The sequence below is a fragment of the Schistocerca nitens genome, chromosome 2 (genome assembly GCF_023898315.1).
Source record: "Schistocerca nitens isolate TAMUIC-IGC-003100 chromosome 2, iqSchNite1.1, whole genome shotgun sequence".
Classification (NCBI taxonomy): Eukaryota; Metazoa; Arthropoda; class Insecta; order Orthoptera; family Acrididae; genus Schistocerca; species Schistocerca nitens.
In genome coordinates, this window is record NC_064615.1 from 70,916,273 (window position 1) to 70,940,533 (window position 24,261).

The 24,261-nt window shown below is 43.8% G+C and overlaps 1 protein-coding gene across 3 annotated transcripts in view; it reads left to right on the top strand.

The window, feature by feature from the left end:
* Nucleotides 1–7,660: 7,660 nt before the first annotated feature.
* Nucleotides 7,661–24,261, top strand: part of LOC126235725 (protein big brother) — a 241,681-nt gene continuing 225,080 nt past the window's right edge. For all 3 annotated transcript variants that reach the window (XM_049944498.1, XM_049944499.1, XM_049944497.1), the window contains exon 1: nt 7,661–7,889. In XM_049944498.1, the coding sequence (XP_049800455.1) occupies nt 7,713–7,889 (177 nt within the window). In that variant the 5' untranslated portion in view covers nt 7,661–7,712. The remainder of the gene's footprint in view (nt 7,890–24,261) is intronic.

Here is a 24,261-nt window from a genome sequence, read left to right on the forward strand (position 1 = left end):
GTTTCAGTCGGACGAGGAAGTGCAAGTGGATCCGTCACAAGTCCAGTGGGATAAATGTCTTAACGCATGTGGCGATTACTTTTGAATGTAACCACTCCATGGCCCGATTGCACCGCCCCTTATATATTGTTGTAAAATCTTTATACGTAATCTCAATACTTAGATTTAATTGTTTCACTGAATGTAATCTTAGCAGACAATCAGTGTTTCCTTAGTACACAAAAAAAGTTTAATGTTGGCCCTGGTAACCACTTGCTTACGTATGCGATAACTGCTAATCACCATCAGCATCAACTGCATTTCTGGAAAACACTAAAAAAAAAAATCAAACTGCTTTTGCCATTACTAACAATACAATTGCGGAGTGCAGTGCAAGTCTGCCAAGCGTCAGCAAATTATAAATTAATAATCGCATCTCGCGAGCTGCAATGCCAGACCAAACTACTTTTCTTTTAAAATCCTTTGAATAACAAGTGGGATGCGGTGGCCCATTGTCGAATAACTTGAGTACTAATTACAGTTCTACTTTACATTCGTTACCAGACGTTATAAGACGTGAATGTACTTACATCATTGCACATTGTTATTGACAGATAACGAAAGTTCGAAAATAAACATTAAACTTACAAAGGCAACTCCTTACACATAACGGTCATGACAATTAATTCTTTAAATAAGGTTTACTTTCAACAGTGTCATAATAGTTAGACAGTGGAAGTTACGAAATTTGCAAACCAAAACTGAAAGAGTTCCCTAAATTCGACATCCCACTTTCTGCGAAGCCAACTCACGCGGTAAATTACCTTCTTTAACACATTCCAAGACACAGCAACAGCATTCCGAAATCAGACCTCCGCACCAGTTCACACGTCTACTTCAGCCAGAGCTCGAGACTGATGTCTCTTTAGCGGAATGACTACTTGACTACGACTTAAACTTTGGAATCCGGAGAGTCTCCTTCATACAATGTCACCTACGTTAAATCGCACTGTAGCGTTATTGCTGTGTGAAACTGTTGCTATGCGGAATACGATGTCGACATAAGTGTGCCAGCCAGACTCCTGGAAGAGCTTCCAGACGAACTTCAACGACGAAACTAATAGTGTAAGAATAGAAGGATTTAATTTTGTTTGTGAGGCCGGCACCATGGAGTACCTCTTGCATTCCCATAGAAGACAAAATCTGTTGGCAAATAGGTCGTCAGCTGGTAGGCACATCTGATTTGAACATTATCAGTTTTTCTGACAAGGGAACCTCCCCATCGCACCCCCCTCAGATTTAGTTATAAGTTGGTATAGGGATAGGCCTTGAAAAACTGAACACAGATCAATCGAGAAAACAGGAAGAAATTGTGTGGAACTATGAAAAAAATAAGCAAAATATACAAACTGAGTAGTCCATGCGCAAGGTAGGTAACATCAAGGAGAACGTAACCATACGAGCGCCGTGGTCTCGTGGTTAGCGTGAGCAGCTGCGGAACGAGAGGTCCTTGGTTCAAGTCTTCTCTCTAGTGAAAAGTTTAATTTTTTATTTTCAGACAATTATCAAAGTTCAGGCACTCACACATAATCAACTTCGCTCTCCAAAATTCCAGAACATGTTCAGATTTGCTTGGACATATGCAGGATTTGACGGTCTACACACGGAAACATTTGAAAACGCAAAAAACATATGTTTTGTTAGAGCACAGGGAAAACTGTACGACTGTGAAACTGTTGCATTCATTTGTTGCAGTTTATGTGCCAAACTCTTATGTTTTCATCACTTTTTTGGGAATGATTATCATATCCTCAAGAAAACCTAAATCGGGCAAGGTAGAAGATTCTTTTTACCCATTCGCCAAGTGTGCAAGTTAGGTGGGTCGACAACATATTCCTGTCATGTGACGCACATGCCGTCACCAGTGTCATATAGAATATATCAGACGTGTTTTCCTGTGGAGGAATCGGTTGACCTATGACCTTGCGATCAAATGTTTTCAGTTCCTATTGGAGAGGCACGTCCTTTCGTCTACTAATCGCACGGTTTTGCGGTGCGGTCGCAAAACACAGACACTAAACTTATTACAGTGAACAGAGACGTCAATGAATGAACGGACAGATCGTAACTTCGCGAAAATAAAGAAAGTAAAATTTTCATTCGAGGGAAGACTCGAACCAAGGATCTCTCGTTCCACAGCTGCTCACTCTAAACACAAGACCACGGCGCTCCTTAGCTCACATGGTCCTTGATGTTGCGTACCTTGCGCATGGACTACTCAGTTTGTATATTTTGCTTATTTTTTCATAGTTCCACACAACTTCTTCCTGTTTTCTCGATTGATCTGTGTTCAGTTTTTCAAGGCCTATCCGCTGTGTCAATTTATAACTAAATCTGAGGGGGGTGTGATGGGGAGGTTTCCTTGTGAGTAGAAACATCAGCACCATATTGAGAGCAGTCATGTTATGAAATATAAGATGTACGAAACTGACTTCAGTGGTAATAAAATGACAATCGTCAGTGTTTCCTTCAGGGTTCAGCGATAGCAGCGCTCAGTTGATCAGAAATGTGAATCAGGCCATTCCTATTCAGGCTGGCTTCGATTTCATTAGGGAATTCTGAGACAGTTCCTTATAAAACTTCCTTGCTCTTCTCCGTTTGAGCTAGTGCTTCGTCGACGAGACGCTACACATATAACCTCACTTCCGTAGAATATTTGACTCCAGCACCTGCAAACGAAATAAAGATTATATGGGCTATCTTGTGACTGGATCGTTGTTTCATGATAGGGACCTTGGCTGGGGAGCCAACGACAGATGCGGTAGTAACGTCAGGCATGCTCTAGAGGAATGCGACCATTGGTGTTTATGTCTGTCATGCAAAGAATATCAATAGTAATTTCACACTTTTGCACATGATATAGTTATCTTTAATGAAATGCCATACGAAAAAGTCTGCACAACAAACCACTCGGATACTGATGAAATTTAAAAGTGGTACAAAAAGTGGCAACGTGCTTTACATGCCTAGAAATGGAAAATCGTCGACTTCGCAACACACATAGTATCCTACACCTACAACGTTATTGAATCACAAATGAAATCAGCCAGCTCATACAAATGTATAGATGTAACGACACGTGGGGTTACCTACATCTACACTCTCCAAACCACTGTAAAGTGCGTGGCAAACGGTACATCTCATTGTGCCGGTTATTAGGGATTCTTTCCGTTCCACTCACGTGTGAAGCGCAGGAAGAATGATTGGTTAAATACCCTCTGTGCGTGCTGTAATAAATCTATTTTGTCCTCACAATCGCTACGGAAGCCCGGTTAGCCGTGCCGTCTAACGCACGGCTTTCCGGGCGGGAAGGAGCGCCTGGTCCCCGGCACGAATCCGCCCGGCGGATTTGTGTCGACGTCTGGTGAACCGGCCTGTCTGTGGATGGTTTTTAAGGCGGTTTTCCATCTGCCTCGGCGAATGCCTCAATTACACTATGTCGGCGATTGCTGCGCACAATAACCCTGGGTTCGGTGTGGGGCGGTGGTGGGGTGAGTGGACTGCTGTAGCCTGTTGCGGGGTTGTGAACCACTGAGGGCTACGGCGTGGACGAAGCCTCTCCGTCGTTCCTAGGTCCCTGGTTCCATACAAAACAATATTCTGAAAGTCATCATTTATAATCGATTCTTGAAACTTTATAAGCAAGCTTTCTCGAGATAGCCGGCCGGAGTGGCCGAGCGGTTCTAGGCACTACAGTCTGGAACCGCGCGACCGCTACGGTCGCAGGTTCGAATTCTGCCTCGGGCATGTAGGTGTGTGATGTCCTTAGGTTCGTTAGGTTTAAGTAGTTCTAAGTTCTAGGAGACTGATGACCACAGCAGTTAAGTCCCGTAGTGCTCAGAGCCATTTGAACCATTATCCTCGGGATAGCTTATGTTTATCTTCAAGATTCTGACAGTTCGGTTTCTTCGGAATCTCTGTGACACTTTCCCATGAGTCACACAAACCTGGGACCATTCGTGCTGTCCTCGTCTGTATACGTTCAATATCCCCGTCCAATATATTCTCTATACGTTCAATATACGCGTCCTACACACTTAAACAATGTTCTAGAACGGGCCGCACAAGTGATCTGAAGCAATCTCCTTCGTGGACCGATTACATTTGCCCAGTATTCTGCTACTAGTACACCCAAGTCTGCCACCTGCTTTACCTACGACATTCCATATTCTAAGTAAGTGTTGCACCCAGGTATTTTGATGAGGTTGGCGACTCCAACAGTGACTCACTGTTAAGATACTCATAGGATACTAGTTTTTTTCGTTTTGTGAAGTGTAAAATTTTATATTTCCAAACATTTAAAACAAGCTGCCAATCTTTGCACCACTTTCAAATGTTATCAAGACATGACTGAATATTCATGCAGCATCTTTCAGACGGTAGGCTTGCTTGAATATAGACAACCGCATCATCCGCTAAAAGTCTGAGGTTACTATTTATATTGTCCGCTAGGTCATTTATATTAACCGTGAACAGCAAGGGTCCTAAACCCCAATACACTCCCCTGAGGCACGCCAGAAGTTACTTCTATCTGTCGATGACTCTCACACAAGATAACCTGATACATCCACCCTACCAAAAAATCCTTAATCCAGTCACAAATATCGCTTGATGCCCCATAAGCGTATGATCGCACTTTTGATGATGTCATATTTTGACCTCTTGTATGCTGTGGGCCTGGCAAAGAAGAAACTTGTAATAATAAGTGTAGATGTGGTATTATGTCAAATGATTTTGGGAAATCGAGAGGTATTGCATCTCCTGACTGCCTTGATCAAAGGCTTTCAGTACGTCATGTGAGAAAAGTGCGAGCTGGGTTTCACATGACCGATATTTTCGAAATCGGTGCTGTTTGGCATGAAGGACGTATATTCTGTTCGATATACCTCGTAGTATTTCAGCTCATAATATGTTCTAAGATTCTACAAGAAATCGATATCAAGAATATTGGATGCCAGTTTTGTGGATCTCTTCTATTACCATTCTTATTGACAGGTTTTACCTTTGCTTTCTTCCAGCTACTGGGTACGGTTTTTTTCCCGAGGGATCTACGATACATTATAGTTGAACGAGAGGCGAACTCAGACGTAAATTCAGTATAGAATCTGATAGGAATTCCATCGGGCCCTGGAGATCTGTTCAGTTTCAACGATTTCAGCTGTTTCCCAAAGTCACTATCTCACGCCAGTATCTATTTCACTCGTCTTTTCTGTGGTAGGAGACTTAACTTATATTGGGGCAATAGTTCTAAGTTTCCCTTCGTAAAGCAGCATTTGAAAACAGAATTTGCCATTTCTGATATTGCTTTCCTGTCCTCAATTTCATTTCCTGTCTCATCCAGGAATATATGAAAAATAACGATCACCTGGGTTCAGTAGTTGGTAAGATAGTTAGTTACAAGGATACTGCCTAAGTGCATGGGATCCACACAAAATTGTACTAACCTGGGATATAGCCTAGTATGCAAAGAAGAACAGCACGTGGTGGCAGAGCGTCACGCAAATGCTGAAAAACTGAACTTACAGATGCTTGAAGACAAGACGTCATCTACTCTGCAAAAGCCTACTTACAACACCTCGAGAACGAGTATTAAGTGAAGAATCTTGGGTTAGGCCTATACTACGGCTCCCTAGGTATCGTTCCTGTAGGGACTGAGAAGACGCACAAAAGCATTTAAGTAATCTTTCTTCCCGCGTTCCACGTACCAATAGAGAGCGAATAAACTCTAGTATGTGGTGCAATGGTAATTACCCTACTACGATGCACTCAACACTGGTGTAAATACAAACCACCTTTTTCTTTTAAGTAAAAAAGAAAAGCCCCTGGACTCAAAACGTACGTAATTGATAACAGAACCCTGTTTAGAGAAGAAATTTTGTCTTGTGGGTTTCATGAAAGACCGAGGTCAGCAAAAGGTAGGAAATGCACGTAGGAAGAAAAGAAATGTCAATCTCCAGGGACGGAAGATGTCTGGGAGCAAAGAAAGGTTTAATTGAATGTTGTTGTTGTTGTCTTCAGTGCTGAAACTGGTTTGATGCAGCTCTCCATGCTACCCTATCTTGTGCAAGCTTCTTCATCTCCCAGTACTTACTGTGTCCTACATCGTTCTGAATCTGCTTAGTGTATTCATCTCTTGGTCTCCCTCTACGATTTTTACCCTCCACGCTGCCCTCCAATGCTAAATTTGTGATCCCTTGATGCCTCAGAACATGTCCTACCAACCGGTCCCTTCTTCTTGTCAAGTTGTGCCACAAACTCCTCTTCTCCCCAATTCTATTCAATACCTCCTCATTAGTTATGTGATCTACCCATGTAATCTTCAGCATTCTTCTGTAGCACCACATTTCGAAAGCTTCTATTCTCTTCTTGTGCAAACTATTTATCGTCTATGTTTCACTTCCATATATGGCTACACTCCATACAAATACTTTCAGAAACGACTTCCTGAAACTTAAATCTATACTCGATGTTAACAAATTTCTCTTCTTCAGAAACGCTTTCCTTGCCACGGCAAGTCTACATTTTATATCTTCTCTACTTCGACCATCATCAGTTATTTTGCTCCCCAAATAGCAAAACTCCTTTACTACTTTAAGTGTCTCATTTACTACTCTAATTCCCTCAGCATCACCCGACTTAATTCGACTACATTCCATTATCCTCGTTTTGCTTTTGTTGATGTTCATCTTATACCCTCCTTTCAAGACACTGTCCATTCCGTTCAACTGTTCTTCCAAGTCCTTTGCTGTCTCTGACAGAATTACAATGTCATCGGCGAACCTCAAAGTTTTTATTTCTTCTCCATGGATTTTAATGCCTACTCAGAATTTTTCTTTTGTCTCCTTTACTACTTGCTCAATATACAGATTGAATAACATCGGGGAGAGGCTACAACCCTGTCTCACTCCCTTCCCAACCACTGCTTCCCTTAATCGTATCTTCCCTTAGTCTTAATCGAATAAAAAAGGAATATATGGTAGTCGACGAAAAATATGTTGACCCTCCTTTTCCAGCTACGCTGTAGAATCCAGATGAGACCAAGGCATGGTTTGATAATCATTTGGAATTACGCACACGACGGAACGTATCAAAATTTATTAAACAAATGATAAAAAGTATCAAATTTCTAGCGTTTTTTTTGGCTAAAAGAGAAACGAATACGTCCATTAGAAATAAAGATTTTCTGTGCGCGAGAGTAGAAACAGAAGCATAGCTTCAGGGTACCCTTTTTAGTTACGCTGCAATCAGTATTCACGACGACTATCGCACTGTACTTTCGACGAGGGTGCGTCAGGGATGGGAGGACACAGCCGCTCAAAACCAGTTTCTTTTTCTGCCACCAGGGTAACCATTACTGCGATCTCTGCAACGGATTTGAGATAGTCAGAGGCAGATTACAAGCACTCCAGCACGCCTGCAGATGTTAACACTGAAAAAAAAAAGAAAAAGGGAGACAAAAATAGGTACGGCGGCGCGTGCGCTACCGCGGGCGGCGAGCACCGCCATATTGTGACGTCAAGGGGCGGGGCCAGCGAGGCGCGGTGGTGGGGGGCAGTGGGCGGGGCCGCGGCGGGCGCGCACGAGGCCTCCGCTGCCGCGGGCGCGCCAGTGTGGGCCCGTGGCTGCGGGAGCGAGCATCGGCAGGGAGCGTATAGCCTGTCAGAGCCGCCGAGATGCACGCGATGAACGACCCGAGCGCTGCGCTCGCCGGCATGCTGCCCTTCGACTCCATCGGACTCTACGAGCAGCCCAAGCCGCGCTTCATCTTCAAGATGCCGCGCGTCGTTCCGGACCAGAAGGCGAAGTTCGAGGCGGATGAGCTGTTCAGGAGACTCAGTCGAGAGAGCGAGGTAAGTGGCGCGGACACTGAGCCACGTCCACGCGCGGCAGCGGCTGGCCTATTGTCAGAAACAAGCGGCCAGGTAGCAAAAGAATTTTTCTGTTTCGCTCTAATCGACGTCTACACATGTAATCAACAACACTCTTTACATTCCGTGGCGAAGTGTACATCCTACCATATTAAATGTTTGCTTTCCTACTCCATTCGCGTATTAAGCTGGTCGAAAACTGACATTTTGAGACCGTGGCTGTGTACGCAATACAGGTTGATTCTTGCAGAAAAGTTAACAGCAACGAGCTATTCTCATAATGCTATTTATCTCCATAAACAGCGCCGTTACCGTCTTTGAACCGACAGGTTCATCATTCGTCAAATTGACCTTAAGATACATACTACAACAAAAAACTTTTCTTAACGTGAACAAGCCGACTGATGATCAACCTGTCGGTTCGAAATCGGTGACGACGCTATTTATGTGAATAAAAATCACTATAAAACGTGGTTTGTTGCTCTTATCATATCTGCAAGAATCAGCCTGTACTTTTTTTTGCGACAAGTAATCTTTCTTCCTAGGATATACATTTATATCCCCCGAGCATTTCTGTTAATATCCGCGTGGTGTGTACGGAGCGGTTAATCCGAGCAAAGAGTCTCTGGATTCGGTCAATGTCTATTGTCATGGCCGGCCGCGGTGGCCGAGCGGTTCTAGGCGCTTCAGTCCGGAATCGCGCGACTGCTACAGTCGTAGGTTCGAATCCTGCCTCTGGCATGGATATGTGTGATGTCCTTAGGTTAGTTAGGTTTAAGTAGTTCTAAGTTCTAGGGGACTGATGACCTCAGATGTTAAGTCCCATAGTGCTCACAGACATTTTTTTCTATTGTCATGCCTACCTGATGAGGACTCCAAGCACTCGAACAGGATTGGTCGCATTAGCATTTGTCTGCGATTTTCTATACAGATGCACTGCATCTTCCCTGACCCATCCCAAGAAATCTAACTCTCCGATTCGATTTTCGTTATCTCAGACATCTAGACCCACGTGCTAATTAGAAAGGTGTCAACTGGCGAAGCAGACAGGCTATTTCATCGAAGTGCATGACGCTATTGCTGGTAATTCATATTATATTCATCGCTAACTATCATCTAGCAGTGATAAAATTTAAATAAGATATTTTAAAAGCGTGTGTTTCGTTGACATAAAACCTATCGTGGTCTCTAGTGGCGCTAAGCCTCGTTTACTCTTACAGTAGCCTACTTCTATTAAGTTAATGGTAAAATGGAATAAAATACACAAACAGTGCATCCTACAATGTTCACTACCTCAGTGCTCTAGTTTCGTATGTTGAGCTGCTATTTTTATTAACTCTGGCGTGCGCTCGGCATCTTGCTTATCAAGTTATGCAACGTATCTTAGAAACAGTTGTCCTTCACTTCCATCTATTGCAGAAGAATTTATCAGTAGCGTATGATACACAAAAGACAAGAGTCTCTTGGTTAGTGTGGCGTCTCATCCAGTGTTAAACCGATGTTAACTTCGTGAGCAGGAAAGTTACGTCACACAGAATAACAAAATTAATGGACACCTTGAAGGTAGAAACATAAATTTCCTTGCTTCCAGCGCACAATGTTATTTTTGAGATTACTGACGATTGCGTAGTTTATGTGCGCTTGTGAGTGAGCGTTTCCGAGCTTTCTGCGGTTGCGTATCGACAGAGCACTGCTGTCGTGTGCGAAGATGGAAAGGTTTGCCGCCCATCAGTGGATACCAGGCATACGATTCTGCCGTCTTCCGTGGACGGCTATCTCTCTGTGTTCTTTCCACTATTAGCCGTAATTACAGTAATTACTGGCGGCGCAAGAGGAAGATGTATCTGACCTTTGAATCAAAGACAAACTAGAAAAAGTGGCGAGTAAGATGACTTACTAGACGAAAATTTCCGATCACGGCATTTTCGAATCACTTTTTAGAAATTGGTAAAGCTTGCTAGCGCTTGAGTCTACAATAAATGAAAATTAAGAGGTAATAAAGGTTAAGATACAGAGACGACCGACGTACAGCCCTCGTGAATGGAAGTAGTACACACATACATATCAGAATTCAATCTAAGGGCCGACCGAGAATGCAGAGTCGAATCTTTTATTACTCTGTTGTCGGCTTTTCTCTACTTACAGGACTCTTATCTGTCACAGCCCACGAACCCTACAAAGAATCCGTGAAAGACTGACTGAATACTTGCGCTCGTTACTGAAGACAATGACAACGTGGAACTTAGCAGAGGATGTGTTTTCACTCCTAGATGACAAATTTTGCGTTGTACCGACGACGCTGGCATGCACTCTGATTATGATGCATTATATGCCACCACTTGTCCTCCAAATACGGCTCCAGTTCTTCCATAACTAGGATTCGAACCGTCCACCTATATGTGGAACGCTTCCACAGTAGCGTACGTTATCGGTCTCAGCTACGGAAGCAGGAAAGGAACTTTGTTGACACGATTTTGTCCGCACGTGATGAATTTTCCCCGCCTTTTAGCTCTGCTTTTGGATTTTCAACTTCGCATTCCCTTCTGGGATGCACTGGCGGGAGATATTGACCGTTTGCGTGCTGGATTAGTGTACAAGGGCTTCATGAAATTGGTGAAATGACCATCTTTAAGGTTCTTTATCACAGTCAGACTTATATTGTTCTGGGCATATTTGGGGTGGTATTTTAACATGTGAGTGTAGAATCCACGAAATGCTTTGTTCTCAATTTAGGATGTGCAAAACTGTGTGAAAGACTGTGTGGCTCACAACTATCACTTTGGATTAAATGCTGGTTCTGAGTATTGAATTCTTTATTCTGGTGTATTTTTAGAATGATAGCGGACTTCTGATTTGTTTTACAGCATTGGTGGGTTGTGTTAATCCCAAGGTACACATATCACAGTAATGGAAACCTTAACAGTATGTCTGTCACATGTGCCCTAACAAATTTTTATTATCACTTCTCCACATAACCTGATGCTGTTAATACATATAGAAATGACGGGAAAGACTTCTTGAAGTCCCAAACAATTCGTATTAGACATTGAATTTATTATATTTTGTGTTAAGAAAAAAAAAAAAATACTTCTACTATACCTAACGTTCACTCGCACCTCATTAGCATTCACACGATTTCACAACTGGGTTCAAATGGGTGTGAAATCTTATGGGACTTAACTGCTAAGGTCATCAGTCCCTAAGCTTACACACTACTTAACCTAAATTATCCCAAGGACAAACACACACACCCATGCCCGAGGGAGGACTCGAAGCTCCGCCGGGACCAGCCGCACAGTTCCTGACTGCAGCGTCTTAGACCGCTCGGGGTTTAACAACTCTTTTCGAGTTAACCATTGCTTTCAGTTTCCCTACTGTTACCGTAAAATAATGTGTTTTCCCATTTCATACGAGTGCAAGTAAATCAATGATTACAAATATTTTTTCCCGCCACGAATGGGTGGCTGGGCACTCCTTATTCGCGTCCAACTCACACTGTAGATAAGCTCCGACTAACACAAAATGTATTTTGTATCATATAGTACAACACTGCCGTCGATATACAAATATCCCTGTTCTCGCCTATTTTCCACACATCTGTGCACGACTTCCCCTATCACGCTCACACGCGATCTGCCCGGTAGGCACTCTCAGAACAGACTCATTACAGTCCGTCAAAACCACGCCTGTCTCGGTAGGTGTATTCCCGCGGCATCTGTGGGTTCCGGTGAGACAGATAAGCAAGACTCGATACTTATAAAATTCATGTCGAAACAAGGCGCCCGGAGTAGACAACATTCCATTAAAACTACTGACGGCCTCGGGAGAGCCAGTCCTGACAAAACTCTACCATCTGGTGAGCAAGATGTATGAGACAGGCGAAATTCCCTCTGACTTCAAGAAGAATATAATAATTCCAATTAAAAAGAAAGCAGGTGTTGACAGATGTGAAAATAACTGGACTATCAGTTTAATAAGTCATGGCTGCAAAATACTAACGCGAATTCTTTACAGACGAATGGAAAAACTGGTATAAGCTGACCTCGGGAAAGATCAGTTTGGATTCCGTAGAAATGTTGGAACGCGTGAGGGAATACTGACCTTACGACTTATTTAGAAGAAAGATTAAGGAAAGGCAAACCTACGTTTCTAGCATTTGTAGACTTAGAGAAAGCTTTTGACAATGTTGATTGGAATACTCTCTTTCAAATTCTGAAGGTGGCAGGGATAAAATACAGGGAGCGAAAGGCTATCTACAATTTGTACAGAAACCAGATGGCAGTTATAAGAGGTGAGGGACATAAAAGGGAAGCAGTGATTGGGAAGGGAGTGAGACAGGGTTGTAGCCTCTCCCCGACGCTATTCAATCTGTATATTGAGCAAGTAGTAAAGGAAACGAAAGAAAAGTTCGGAGTAGGAATTAAAATCCATGGAGAAGAAATTAAAACCTTGAGGTTCGCCGATGACATTGTAATTCTGTCAGAGACAGCAAAGGACTTGGAAGAGCAGTTGAACGGAATGGACAGTGTCTTGAAAGGGGGGTATAAGATGAACATCAACAGAAGCAAAACGAGGATAATGGAATGTAGTTGAATTAAGTCGGGCGATGTTGAGGGAATTAGAATAGGAAATGAGACACTTAAAGTAGTAAAGGAGTTTTGCTATTTGGGGAGCAAAATAACTGATGATGGTTGAAATAGAGAGGATATAAAACGTAGACTGGCAATGGCAAGGAAACCGTTTCAGAAGAAGAGAAATTTGTTAACATCGAGTATTGATTTAAATGTCAGGAAGTCGTTTCTGAAACTATTTGTATGGAGTGTAGCCATGTATGGAAGTGAAACGTGGACGATAAATACTTTAGACAAGAAGAGAATAGAAGCTTTCGAAATGTGGTGCTACAGAAGAATGCTGAAGATTAGATGGGTAGATCACATAACTAATGGGGAGGTATTGAATAGAATTGGGGAGAAGATGAGTTTGTGGCACAACTTGACTAGAAGAAGGGATCGGTTGGTAGGACATGTTCTGAGGCATCAAGGGATCACCAATTTGGTACTGGAGGGCAGCGTGGAGGGTAAAAATCGTAGAGGGAGACCAAGAGATGAATACACTAAGCAGATTCAGAAGGATGTAGGCTGCAGTAGGTAGTGGGAGATGAAGAAGCTTGCATAGGATAGAGTAGCATGGAGACCTGCATCAAGCCAGTCTCAGGACTGAAGACCACAACAACAACAAAATTTATGGATATCTGTACTGTAAAAGATTTTGCATTATGATCGTCCAGTGAAATAGGTAGCGTACAGAAAATCGCCAGACAAAAGAAGTGTTTTTCCTGTCTCAGCCGTGGAGCAATGACATTCGACATAACACTGACATCGGAGGGGCTTCATCTTCATCTGCATGTATACTCCGCAAGCCACCCAACAGTGTGTGGCGGAGGGCACTTTACGTGCCACTGTCATTACCTCCCTTTTCTGTTCCAGTCGCGTATGGTTCACGGGAAGAACGACTGTCTGAAAGCCTCCGTGCGCGCTCGAATCTCTCTAATTTTACATTCGTGATCTCCTCGGGAGGTATAAGTAGGGGGAAGCAATATATTCGATACCTCATCCAGAAACGCACCCTCTCGAAACCTGGACAGCAAGCTACACCGCGATGCAGAGCGCCTCTCTTGCAGAGTCTGCCACTTGAGTTTGTTAAACATCTCCGTAACGCTATCACGGTTACCAAATAACCCTGTGACGAAACGCGCCGCTCTTCTTTGGATCTTTTCTATCTCCTCCGTCAACCCGACCTGGTACGGATCCCACACTGATGAGCAATACTCAAGTATAGGTCGAACGAGTGTTTTGTAAGCCACCTCCTTTGTTGATGGACTACGTTCTCTAACGACTCTCCAAATGAATCTCAACCTGGCACCCTCCTTACCAACAATTAATTTTATAAGACCATTCCACTTCAAATAGTTCCGTACGCATACTCCCAGATATTTTGTGGAAGTAACTCCTACCAATGTTTGTTCCGCTATCATATAATCATACAATAAAGGATCCTTCTTTCTATGTATTCGCAATACATTACATTTGTCTATGTTAAGGGTCAGTTGCCACTCCCTGCACCAAGTGCCTATTCGCTGCAGATCTTCCTGCATTTCGCTACAATTTTCTAATGCTGCAACTTCTCTGTATACTACAGCATCATTCGCGAAAAGCCGCATGGAACTTCCGACACTATCTACTAGGTCATTTATATATATTGTGAAAAGCAGTGGTCCCATAACACTCCCCTGTGGCACGCCAGAGGTTACTTTAACGTCTGTAGATGTCTCTCCATTGATAACAACATGCTGTGTTCTGTTTGCTAAAAACTCTTCAATCCAGCCACACAGCTGGTCTGATATTCCGTAGGCTCTTACTTTATCAGGCGACAGTGCGGAACTGTATCGAACGCCTTCCGGAAGTCAAGGAAAATAGCATCTATCTGGGAGCCTGTATCTAATATTTTCTGGGTCTCATGAAAAATTAAGCGAGTTGGGTCTCACACGATCGCTGTTTCCGGAATCCATGTTGATTCCTACACCGTAGATTCTGGGTTTCCAAAACGACATGATACGCGAGCAAAAAACATGTTCTAAAATTCTACAACAGATCGACGTCAGAGGTATAGGTCTATAGTTTTGCGCATCTGCTCGACGACCCTTCTTGAAGACTGGGACTACCTGTGCTCTTTTCCAATCATTTGGAACCTTCCGTTCCTCTAGAGACTTGCGGTACACGGCTGTTAGAAGGGGGGCAAGCTCTTTCGCGTACTCTGCTTCAGGTATCGGAAGCGATAGCAATACCGCGGCACCCACCAGTACAGCGATCGGAGTTACGGGCGCCCTCGCGGTGTGCGGAGCGGCTTACAGTCGCTGCTGTACACAGTGCTCGGCGAGCTTCCGGGAAGCTGCTTGGCGGCCGATAAGCGCAGGCAGCTGCGGCGACGCCACGTCGTGCGAGCGCTGCCGCTACTGCTGCTGCTTGGCCGCAGTGCCAGCCCAGCACTGATAATCGAGGCTGATTCCAGCCCAGGCGTCGCTTTCTCGTGGTAACGACCGCAACGCGTTCACACGCAATTTCTTAGAGTATCACGAAAAAAAGCTCTCTTGTCTCTGCTAACCTGTTCATTTATTCGTGTCAGAAGCGGCATAAACACGTCATATACATAAAATAAAACGATATTCGAAGCTAAAGTGGATCAAGGGTATCAGACGGATGCCATATTCCTTGACTTCGGGAAAGCGTCTGACTCGGTGCCCCACTGCAGACTCCTAACTAAGGTACGAGCATATGGGATTGGTTCCCAAGTATGTGAGTGGCTCGAAGACTTCTTAAGTAATAGAACCCAGTACGTTGTCCTCGATGGTGAGTGTTCATCGGAGGTGAGGGTATCATCTGGAGTGCCCCAGGGGAAGTGTGGTAGGTCCGCTGTTGTTTTCTATCTACATAAATGATCTTTTGGATAGCGTGGACAGCAATGTGCGACTGTTTGCTGATGATGCGGTGGTGTACGGGAAGGTGTCGTCGTTGAGTGGCTGTAGGAGGATACAAGATGACTTGGACAGGATTTGTGATTGGTGTAAAGAATGGCAGCTAACTCTAAATATAGATAAATGTAAATTAATGCAGATGAATAGGAGAAAGAATCCCGTAATGTTTGAATACTCCATTAGTAGTGTAGCGCTAGACACAGTTACGTCGATTAAATATTTGGGCGTAACATTGCAGAGCGATATGAAGTGCGACAAGCATGTAATGGTAGTTGTGGGGAAGGCGGATAGTCGTTTTCGGTTCATTGGTAGAATTTTGGGAAGATGTCGTTCATCTGCAAAGGTGATCGCTTATATAAAACACTAATACGACCTATTCTTGAGTACTGCTCGAGCGTTTGGGATGCCTATCAGGTCCGATTGAGGGAGGACATAAAAGCAATTCAGAGGCGGTCTGCTAGATTTGTTACTGGTAGGTTTCATCATCATGCTTCAGAAACTCAGGTGGGAGTCTCTAGAGGAAAGGAGGCGTTCTTTTCGTGAATCGCTACTGAGGAAATTTAGAGAACCAGCATTTGAGGCTGACTGCAGTATAATTTTACTGCCGCCAACTTATATTTCGCGGAAAGACCACAAATATAAGATAAGAGAGATTAGGGCTCGTACAGAGGCATATAGGCAGTCATTTTTCCCTCGTTCTGTTGTGGAGTGGAACAGGGAGAGAAGATGCTAGTTGTGGTACGAGGTACCCTCCGTCACACACCGTATGGTGGATTGCGGAGTATGTACGTAGATGTAGATGTAAATCAAATTAGGAGCCATAACTTATTTGGCTGATTTCGCAAATTATCTAAAGTGAGAAAAGAGGGTGGTGCAAGGGATGGCTCAACTCGAGTGCTCCTGTATCTTCATCGATCAGGAGCGGAATGGGGACCGGTACGAACAAACCTACTCATCGCCATATGAAATCATGGAAATGTATGGAAGTGTACTTTCAGAAAGCGGTGCGGTGCGTTATCGTAAGTACTCCAGCCCTTCGGTGGTTAGTAGCTAACCACTGCGTTACACGAAGTTCGTAAAGGGATCAGCCAGACCAGAACGCAAAAACGAACACCGTCGTGCGAAGGAACATCATGAGAAGCAATCAAACAAGAACGAGACAGATGGAATAAACTAATGGAACTGTTTATTATTTCAAAAGTAGTCACCACAACTGTCAATACATTTGTACCACTGAGACACATCGGTCAGTGCCTTCATGAGGATGATGGTTGGTTTTTGGGGCGCTGAACAACGCGGTCATCAGCACCCGTACAAAGTCCCAAATTTTACACAGTCCATTTTCTTTTCACAATCCAGTCTACTCACTCTCGCAAATGATGATGATGATGATGATCACTGCAGAACGATTCTACTGCAGCCAACGTACATTCGAGAAGCACAGCATTAAAAAAAATTATGGCTCGTAGGAAAGCACAGTCGCTTTTCCCTTGCGCCGTGCGATTAGAAACGCCATGTCACGGATTGTGCGGCCCCTGCCACTGGAGGTTCGAGTCCCGTCTCGGGCTTGGGTGTGTGTGTGTGTGTGTGTGTGTGTGTGTGTCGTTCTTAGCATAAGTTGGTTTAACTTAGTGTAACTAGTGTGTAAGTCTAGGGACCGATGACCTCAGCAGTTTGGTCCCTTAGGAATTCACACACATTTGAACTTATTTTTTTCCCTTGCCTCGTTTGCGAGTGGAACAGAAAAGGTAAGGACTAGTAGTGGTACAAGATACCCTCCACCATGCGCCATTTGTTGGCTTGCGGAGTATGTATGTAGATGTAAGACTAGAGTACTGAGCGAGCGAGATGGTGCGGTGGTAGCACGCTGGACTCTTTATTAGCCCGGCTAAATCGCTCTCGGCAAATGCCGGAATAGCTCCTTCAAAAAGGGCGCGGCCGATTTCCGTCCCTATCCTTCCGTAATCCGAGCTTGTGCTCCGTCTCTCATGACGTGCTGTCGACAGGAAGTTAAACTTTAATCTTCCTTTCGTTCCTTCCTTCCTTCCTTTCTCGAGTACTGAGAGGTTGACTGGAGCAGGTGGCCAGAACGAGAAGTCTCCGGCGAAACGAGGAAGCGGATGTGGGAGCAGCGAGGCTGGCTGCGGCAGCACACCTGGGAGTAGCCGTTAGACCGCAAGCAACCTGACCCCATCTGGCTGCGGACCGCGGCCACGCATTTCCGATATAAAGACATGGATTCTCCTGTGTCGCAGCGTATTTTATGATAGTGGCGAATATCCTTAAAATTTTTACTAGACGCGAGGGTCAAAACTGTGGCGCACCAGAACTCGAATCACTCTACTTGCTTTTTGCGGGCAATCCTTTTACTGATGCAGCTCTCTAGACATTTCTGACGGCAGACTCACAGAATCAGTCTTACGGTATCTCTCCGCTTCTCTCCGAAACAGCGTAAACCATGCACGGAGGTGACAAAATGCATGGGATACTTCCTAATATCGTCTTTGTTGATCCATTCTGGGTCGTGGGACGACGGCTGGCATGAACTTCTTGATGCAATATTTTACCAACAGCCGTATGTATTGTAGAAATTTATTTTGTTTTATGAACTTCTATGTGCTACCAGTTTCGGCATTACATTGATGCCATCTTCAGGCCCCACTCGTCATAGTCGTGTGTCGCCTGGCCACCAAGAGCTGTTGCAGGACGATTGATTCACGGACCCAGTTATATGGCTCCTTCCGTCTATAGCGATTTTACGACTATGACAAGTAGGGCCTGAAGATGGCATCGAAGGAATGCCGAAACTGGTAGCACATAGAAGTTCATAAAATAAAATAAATTTCTACAATACATACGGCTGTTGGTAAATTATTGCATCAAGAAGTTCCTAATATCGTGTCGGACCTTCTTTAGCCCGGTGTAGTGCAGCAACTCGACATGGCATGGACTCAAAAAGTCTTTAGAAGTCCCCTGCAAACATTTTTAGCCATGTTGCCTGTATAGCTGACCATAATTGCGGAAGTGTTACCGGTGCAGATGTTTATGCATGAACTGACCTCTGGGTTATGTCCCATAAATATTCAATGGGATTCATGTCGATCGATAAGGGTGGCCAATTCATTCCTCGAATTGTCCAAAATTTTCTTCAAACCAATAGCGAATATTTGTGGCGCAGTGACATGACGTCAATTTTTGGGAACATGAAGTCCGCGTATGGCTGAAAATGGTCTCCAAGTAGCCGAACATAACTATTTCCAGTCAATAATCTGTTCAGATGGACAAGAGGACGCAGTCCATTTCATGTAAACACAGCGCACACCCTTATGGAGCCTTGTTGACAACTTCGTGGGGTCTGCACCCACCATCAGTACTTACCACCTGAAATCGAGACTCATCTGACCAGGCCACGGTTTCCCATTCGTCTAGGGTCCAAGCCAAATGGTCACGAGCCCAGGAGAGGCGCTGCAGGCGATGTCACGCTGTCAGCAAACGCACTCGCGTCGTTCGTCTGCTGCCACAGCCCATTAACGCCAAATTTCGCTGCACTGTCCTAACGGATACGTTCGTCGTACGACCTACATTGATTCTGCGGTTATTCCGCGCAGTGTTGCTTGTCTGTTAGCACTCCCAACTCTACGTAAACGCCGCTGCTCTCGGTCGTTAAGTGAAGGCCGTCGGCAACTGCGTTGTCCATGGTGAGAGGTATGCCTGAAATGCGGTACTCTCGGTGCACTCTTGATACTGTGGATCTAGGAATATTGACTTCAATAACGATTTCTGACATGGAATGTCCGATGCGTCTAGCTCCGACTACCAGTCCGCGTTCAGCGTCTGTTAATTGCCGTCGTGCGGCCATAATCATATCGGAAACCTTTTCACATGACTCACTTCAGTACAAGGGACAGTTCCGCCAATGCACTGCCCTTTTATACATTGACTATGCGATACTACCGCTATCTGTATGTGTGCATATCGCTATCCCATGACTTTTGAAACCTCGGTGTACACCAGTGTAAAAGATTTCTTTTTCTGGCCGAGGGGTTCTAGGCGCTTCAGTCCGGAACCGCGCGACTGCTACGGTCGCAGGTTCGAATCCTGCCTCGGGCATGGATGTGTGTGATGTCCTTAGGTTAGTTCGGTTTAAGTAGTTCTAAGTTCTAGGGGACTGAAGACCTCAACTGTTGAGCCCCATAGTGCTCAGAGCCATTTGAACCATTTCTTTTTCTGCGCTATGCGCACTGGCTTAGTCTCTACTCCTGACTAGTTTAGACTATGGCCAACGGTAGAAAACACATTACAAGGAGCCCGAGATCGATAAAGGATGTTTTCGTTAATTTACACCTTCTTTCACTACAAACAGTTTATTAGAGTGCAAAACGCCAAGCTGGACTGTGGTTTGGAGTCAGCGTTACAGTTGTAGATGTCGCTGTAACTAGCTATTCAATAGTCGGGCCCTAAGTATTGAAAAGTAAGAGAGCATCCACTTGAGTTATTAAAACAAATCCGTTAAATTTCGGTTACAAGATAAATCCGTCAAATCTAAAGGCTGCAAATTCAATCACATACCCTGGGATAACAGCCAGGAACACTTTAAACTGGAACGATCACATATAAAATGTCGTGGGCAAGACGAATCAAAGACCGCGTTTTATTGCCAGAACACTTAGAAGATGCAACAAATCCGCTGAACAGGCTGGCTACACTAAGCCTGTCAGTCGTTTTCAGGAGTACGACTGTGCGGTGTGGGATCATTACCAAATACGATTGGCGGAGCACATCGAAAAAGTCCAAATATGGACAGCTCGTTTTTTATTATCACAAAATAGGGGGAAAGTGTCACGGATACGATATGCGAGCTGGAGTGGCAATCATTAAAACAAGGGCGTTTTCCGTTGCGGCGGAATCTTTTCACGAAGTTTCAATCACCAACTTTCTCCTCCGAATGTGAAAATAATTTGTTGACGCCCACTAACAGAGGTAAATGATCAGCGTAATAAAATAAGAGAAATAAGGGCTCGCGTGGAAAGATGTAGGTGTTCTTTTTTCCCCGCGACCTGTTCGAGAGTGCAACAGTAGACAAATAGTGTGGAAGAGGTTCGATGAACCCTCTGCCAGGCACTTAATTATGAATTGGAGAGTATCCTTGGGGTTCATGAAACCTTTACATTTCGTTTACGTATCTATGTACGATCGCTGCTTACCACCGAGAGTCAACTTACGTATTTTCTTCAGAGGTATTTCAAGCGAGGGAATAAATAATAATGTCGTATGGCTCAACAGTTTGATGCAAGTCTTTCAATTGGACACCAAATCGGCGACTTTCGTATCCATGAGCCAAAGGCACCCGGTGTTCCGAGGCTGTCACTCATTCAAGTACTAACTGGGACCAACACTGCTAAACTTTGGTGATCGGACGAGAACCGCAGTATGCGACGCGACAAGGCCGTTGTAACAAGCAAAATCAAAAATTTTATTAATGAGCTTCGCTCCTCGTCCCAACTACTTTCCTCTGTTTGATAAGTAATTACTGTCGCATTTTCACAAATCCTACTTAGGTTTCTCTAAAAGAGGTGACCAGCTATTATAATATTTTTCCCGAAAAATGTCCAGGACATTTACTTCCAGGGTTATATACACGTGTTTCTAAAGTTAACCCTAGGCCACAAAACTTTTGTTCAAAACTCAGAAAAAATCGCAACTTACGCGAAGCACAATCCTTCCAGTACTACATTCCGCAATATTAACTTAACTGTGCAGAGGAGTTCATATCCTTAAATCAGTGAAGGCTTTTGACGTCATCAGATGCCTAGTATGACAGAAATTACGGATATAACCGTCTATGTTACGTAAATCGGTAAATAAGTTTTTGTGGTTTTCCATGATTTCCCTAAATCGCTTCAGGCAAATGCCGGATGGTTTATTTGAAAGGGCACGGCCTATTTCCGTCGCCATCCTTCCCTAATCCGAGTTTGTTCTCTGTCTCTAATGACCTCGTTGTCGACGGGACGTTAAACAATAATCCACACACAATCCTTATAGTCAGAACGAATGAATCAATGCAGAAGAATATGAATAAAAACGCAGTGAAGACAGAGCATGTTCTGTGGAAATTTGCCACCTATTCACGTGCACAATTCTGAGAATATTCTCCGACGATACTTTTAGCCCCAGGAAATAAACGGAATGTCAAAAATGATCTATAAACTATTTCCAATTGACGGCCTGGAGGAAGGAAGGAACATAGGGTTTAACGTCCCGTCGACACCGAGGTCATTACAGACGGAGCACAAGCTCGGATGGTTCAAGGATGGGGAAGGAAATCGGCAGTGCCATTTCAAAGGAACAGTCCCGGCATTTGACCAGAGAGATTTAGGGAAACCGAAATATGGATGGCCGGTCGCGGGTTTGAACCGTCGTCCTCCCGAAGACGAGTCGGAACATGTATAGACTCTGTAAAAACACAAAACTCTAATCCCCCTTTCTCCTTTAGTGTCTTGGTTATACATACTTTTGCGATTATATTATTACTTCGTGTGTGGGTACAGCTACTAACATTTATGTAACTGGCACTAATAATCCTCAGGACAGTTTCCAAAATTTATGAAACAGACCGTCATACAGTATTTTTCGTGTCCTCCTGAAGTTTTTGTGAAGAACATTTCCTTTGATCGTTTCTGCTATTTCTCAACGATTATAGGCCGTATACACAGGGTGGAATTGTTACAGTTGTATACGGCTGCCACTTCTGCGTGTGATGCCAGTCAAGTAAACTTAGTTCTCATTTGCCTTCCATATCACTTGTCAGTAAATAAAAAAGTCCACCGTTGTCGGGTCATTTTTTATCTGCTGACATGTGACGACCTTAAACTTTGAGGCCTAATACTTCTCAAGTTAAACTTCAAAACATTTAATTTCCGTGTAGATGCACCCTACGAAAAGGAATGGCTGTTTGTTTGTAAGACTTTTCACTTCTATTAACTGTGTTAGAAATCCTGCAAGTGTAATTGCTGTGACTTCAGGCGCTTGTAATGACCGCATAATTTCCCGAAAGAACGCTACTATATTTTAAACGAGAAAATAAGGAAAAAACCGTAATTACCACACCGCCTGAAGGTAACGAGCCGTATTTTATGAACTTTCTCCTAAGCTTACGACAGGCAGAGTAGCTCTTTCTGGTGAGATGGCGCTGCGCAATCATCGCGATGGAAATTCCTTTCGTACTTCGCAGTTTCGACAGTGTACCTCAAAATAATGTCGTTGAATACTTGTCGGAACGAAATGCGCATACGAGACTGTTAATCAAACCTGATGGACGGTATACAGCGGCAGGAAGAGTGCAGGTTTTCTTTGAACGCATTTTTAAATGTATTTCGTACTTGAGATCTTAACGTCATATTAAATGAGCAATTAACCTCGTTAGCTGTGAAAACGAGACACGTTTGCAGTAAGTGCCAGTTAAGTTGCAGCTAAGGAAACTCTGCAGGGATGATGGCGGCATCGGATTATGGGCTCTTAAGTACTGTCATAAACTCCCATCTGATGGGAGCTCCTCCCACAAATATTTCGCTCCAGGCTACTCCACGGTGGACTCTTCTTGGCGTTGAATTTGTTTCCATTTATCCAATACGTAAATGTTCCTGATTACAATTGTTTAATTGCGAATACGTGAGTTGTTCATCAGTGGGAGTTATTTGTGAGCTCATGGTCTGTTGCAAGCCTTTAGTTCACACATCTATCCTTACTTGTTTATGTCTAGTATATTCATTTACCCACTACTAAAGAAAGTTATCGCTATCTTGTTGATTGAAGTCTTCCATGAAGGTGCCATGAGTAGTTAACATTTGTTGTGTCTTCTGATCTGTTAAACAACTACGTAAGCGGTTGTTCGAATGGATCCTTCAAATTCGTCAAATTAGATTTTATGTCTTGCTACTTTTGTTGGATTTGGTCGTTGGACCAACTACAACTTCATGCTCTGAAATGTGCGCCGTTAGATGGCAGTATCCAGAGGGGATGTGATCAAGACCTGTCTCCCTACCGTTAATCTCACATTATCTGCTTCAGCCTCCCAGATTTTAACAACTGCACATAGGCTTGTTCGCCCATTCCTCAAGGCATTCTCTCTCTGGCTCTTAATAACTGGCTTATAAATTTGATACCTATTCCTATTTTCCCTGCAGTGCAGGGACATAATAGAAATTACAGTAATGCTCTTTTGCGAAAGAGGATTTTCATTAATAAATTAGAATCGATAGTTGTCATCATCCAACGCAACATGTTTCATTTTGATGCGTCTGCTGGGAGAGAGGACAAACTTTTACTTACTGTAGTAATGGCTACATTTGTAACCAACTAATTAATGTGATAGATGCGAAATGTAATGTAGAATGCACATGTCACATCCTGTATCTCGTTTTGACTGGTGGTCACGGAGCTATTAAAATAGCTACTGACACAGGGTGCTCTTATCGCATGCATTATACGGTTACCAATACTTCATAAACTACACTACTGGCCATTAAAATTGCTACACCGCGAAGATGACGTGCTACAGACGCGAAATTTTACCGACAGGAAGAAGATGCTGTGAAATGGAAATGATTAACTTTTCACAGCAGTCACACAAGGTTGGCGCCGGTGGCGACCCTACAACGTGCTAACATAAGAAAAGTTTCCAACCAATTTCTCATACACAAACAGCAGTTGACAGGCGTTTCCTGGTGAAACGTTGTTGTGATGCCTCGTGTAAGGCCGGATTGTAGCCTATCGCGATTGCGGTTTATCGTATGGCGACTTTGCTGCTCGCGCTGGTCGAGATCC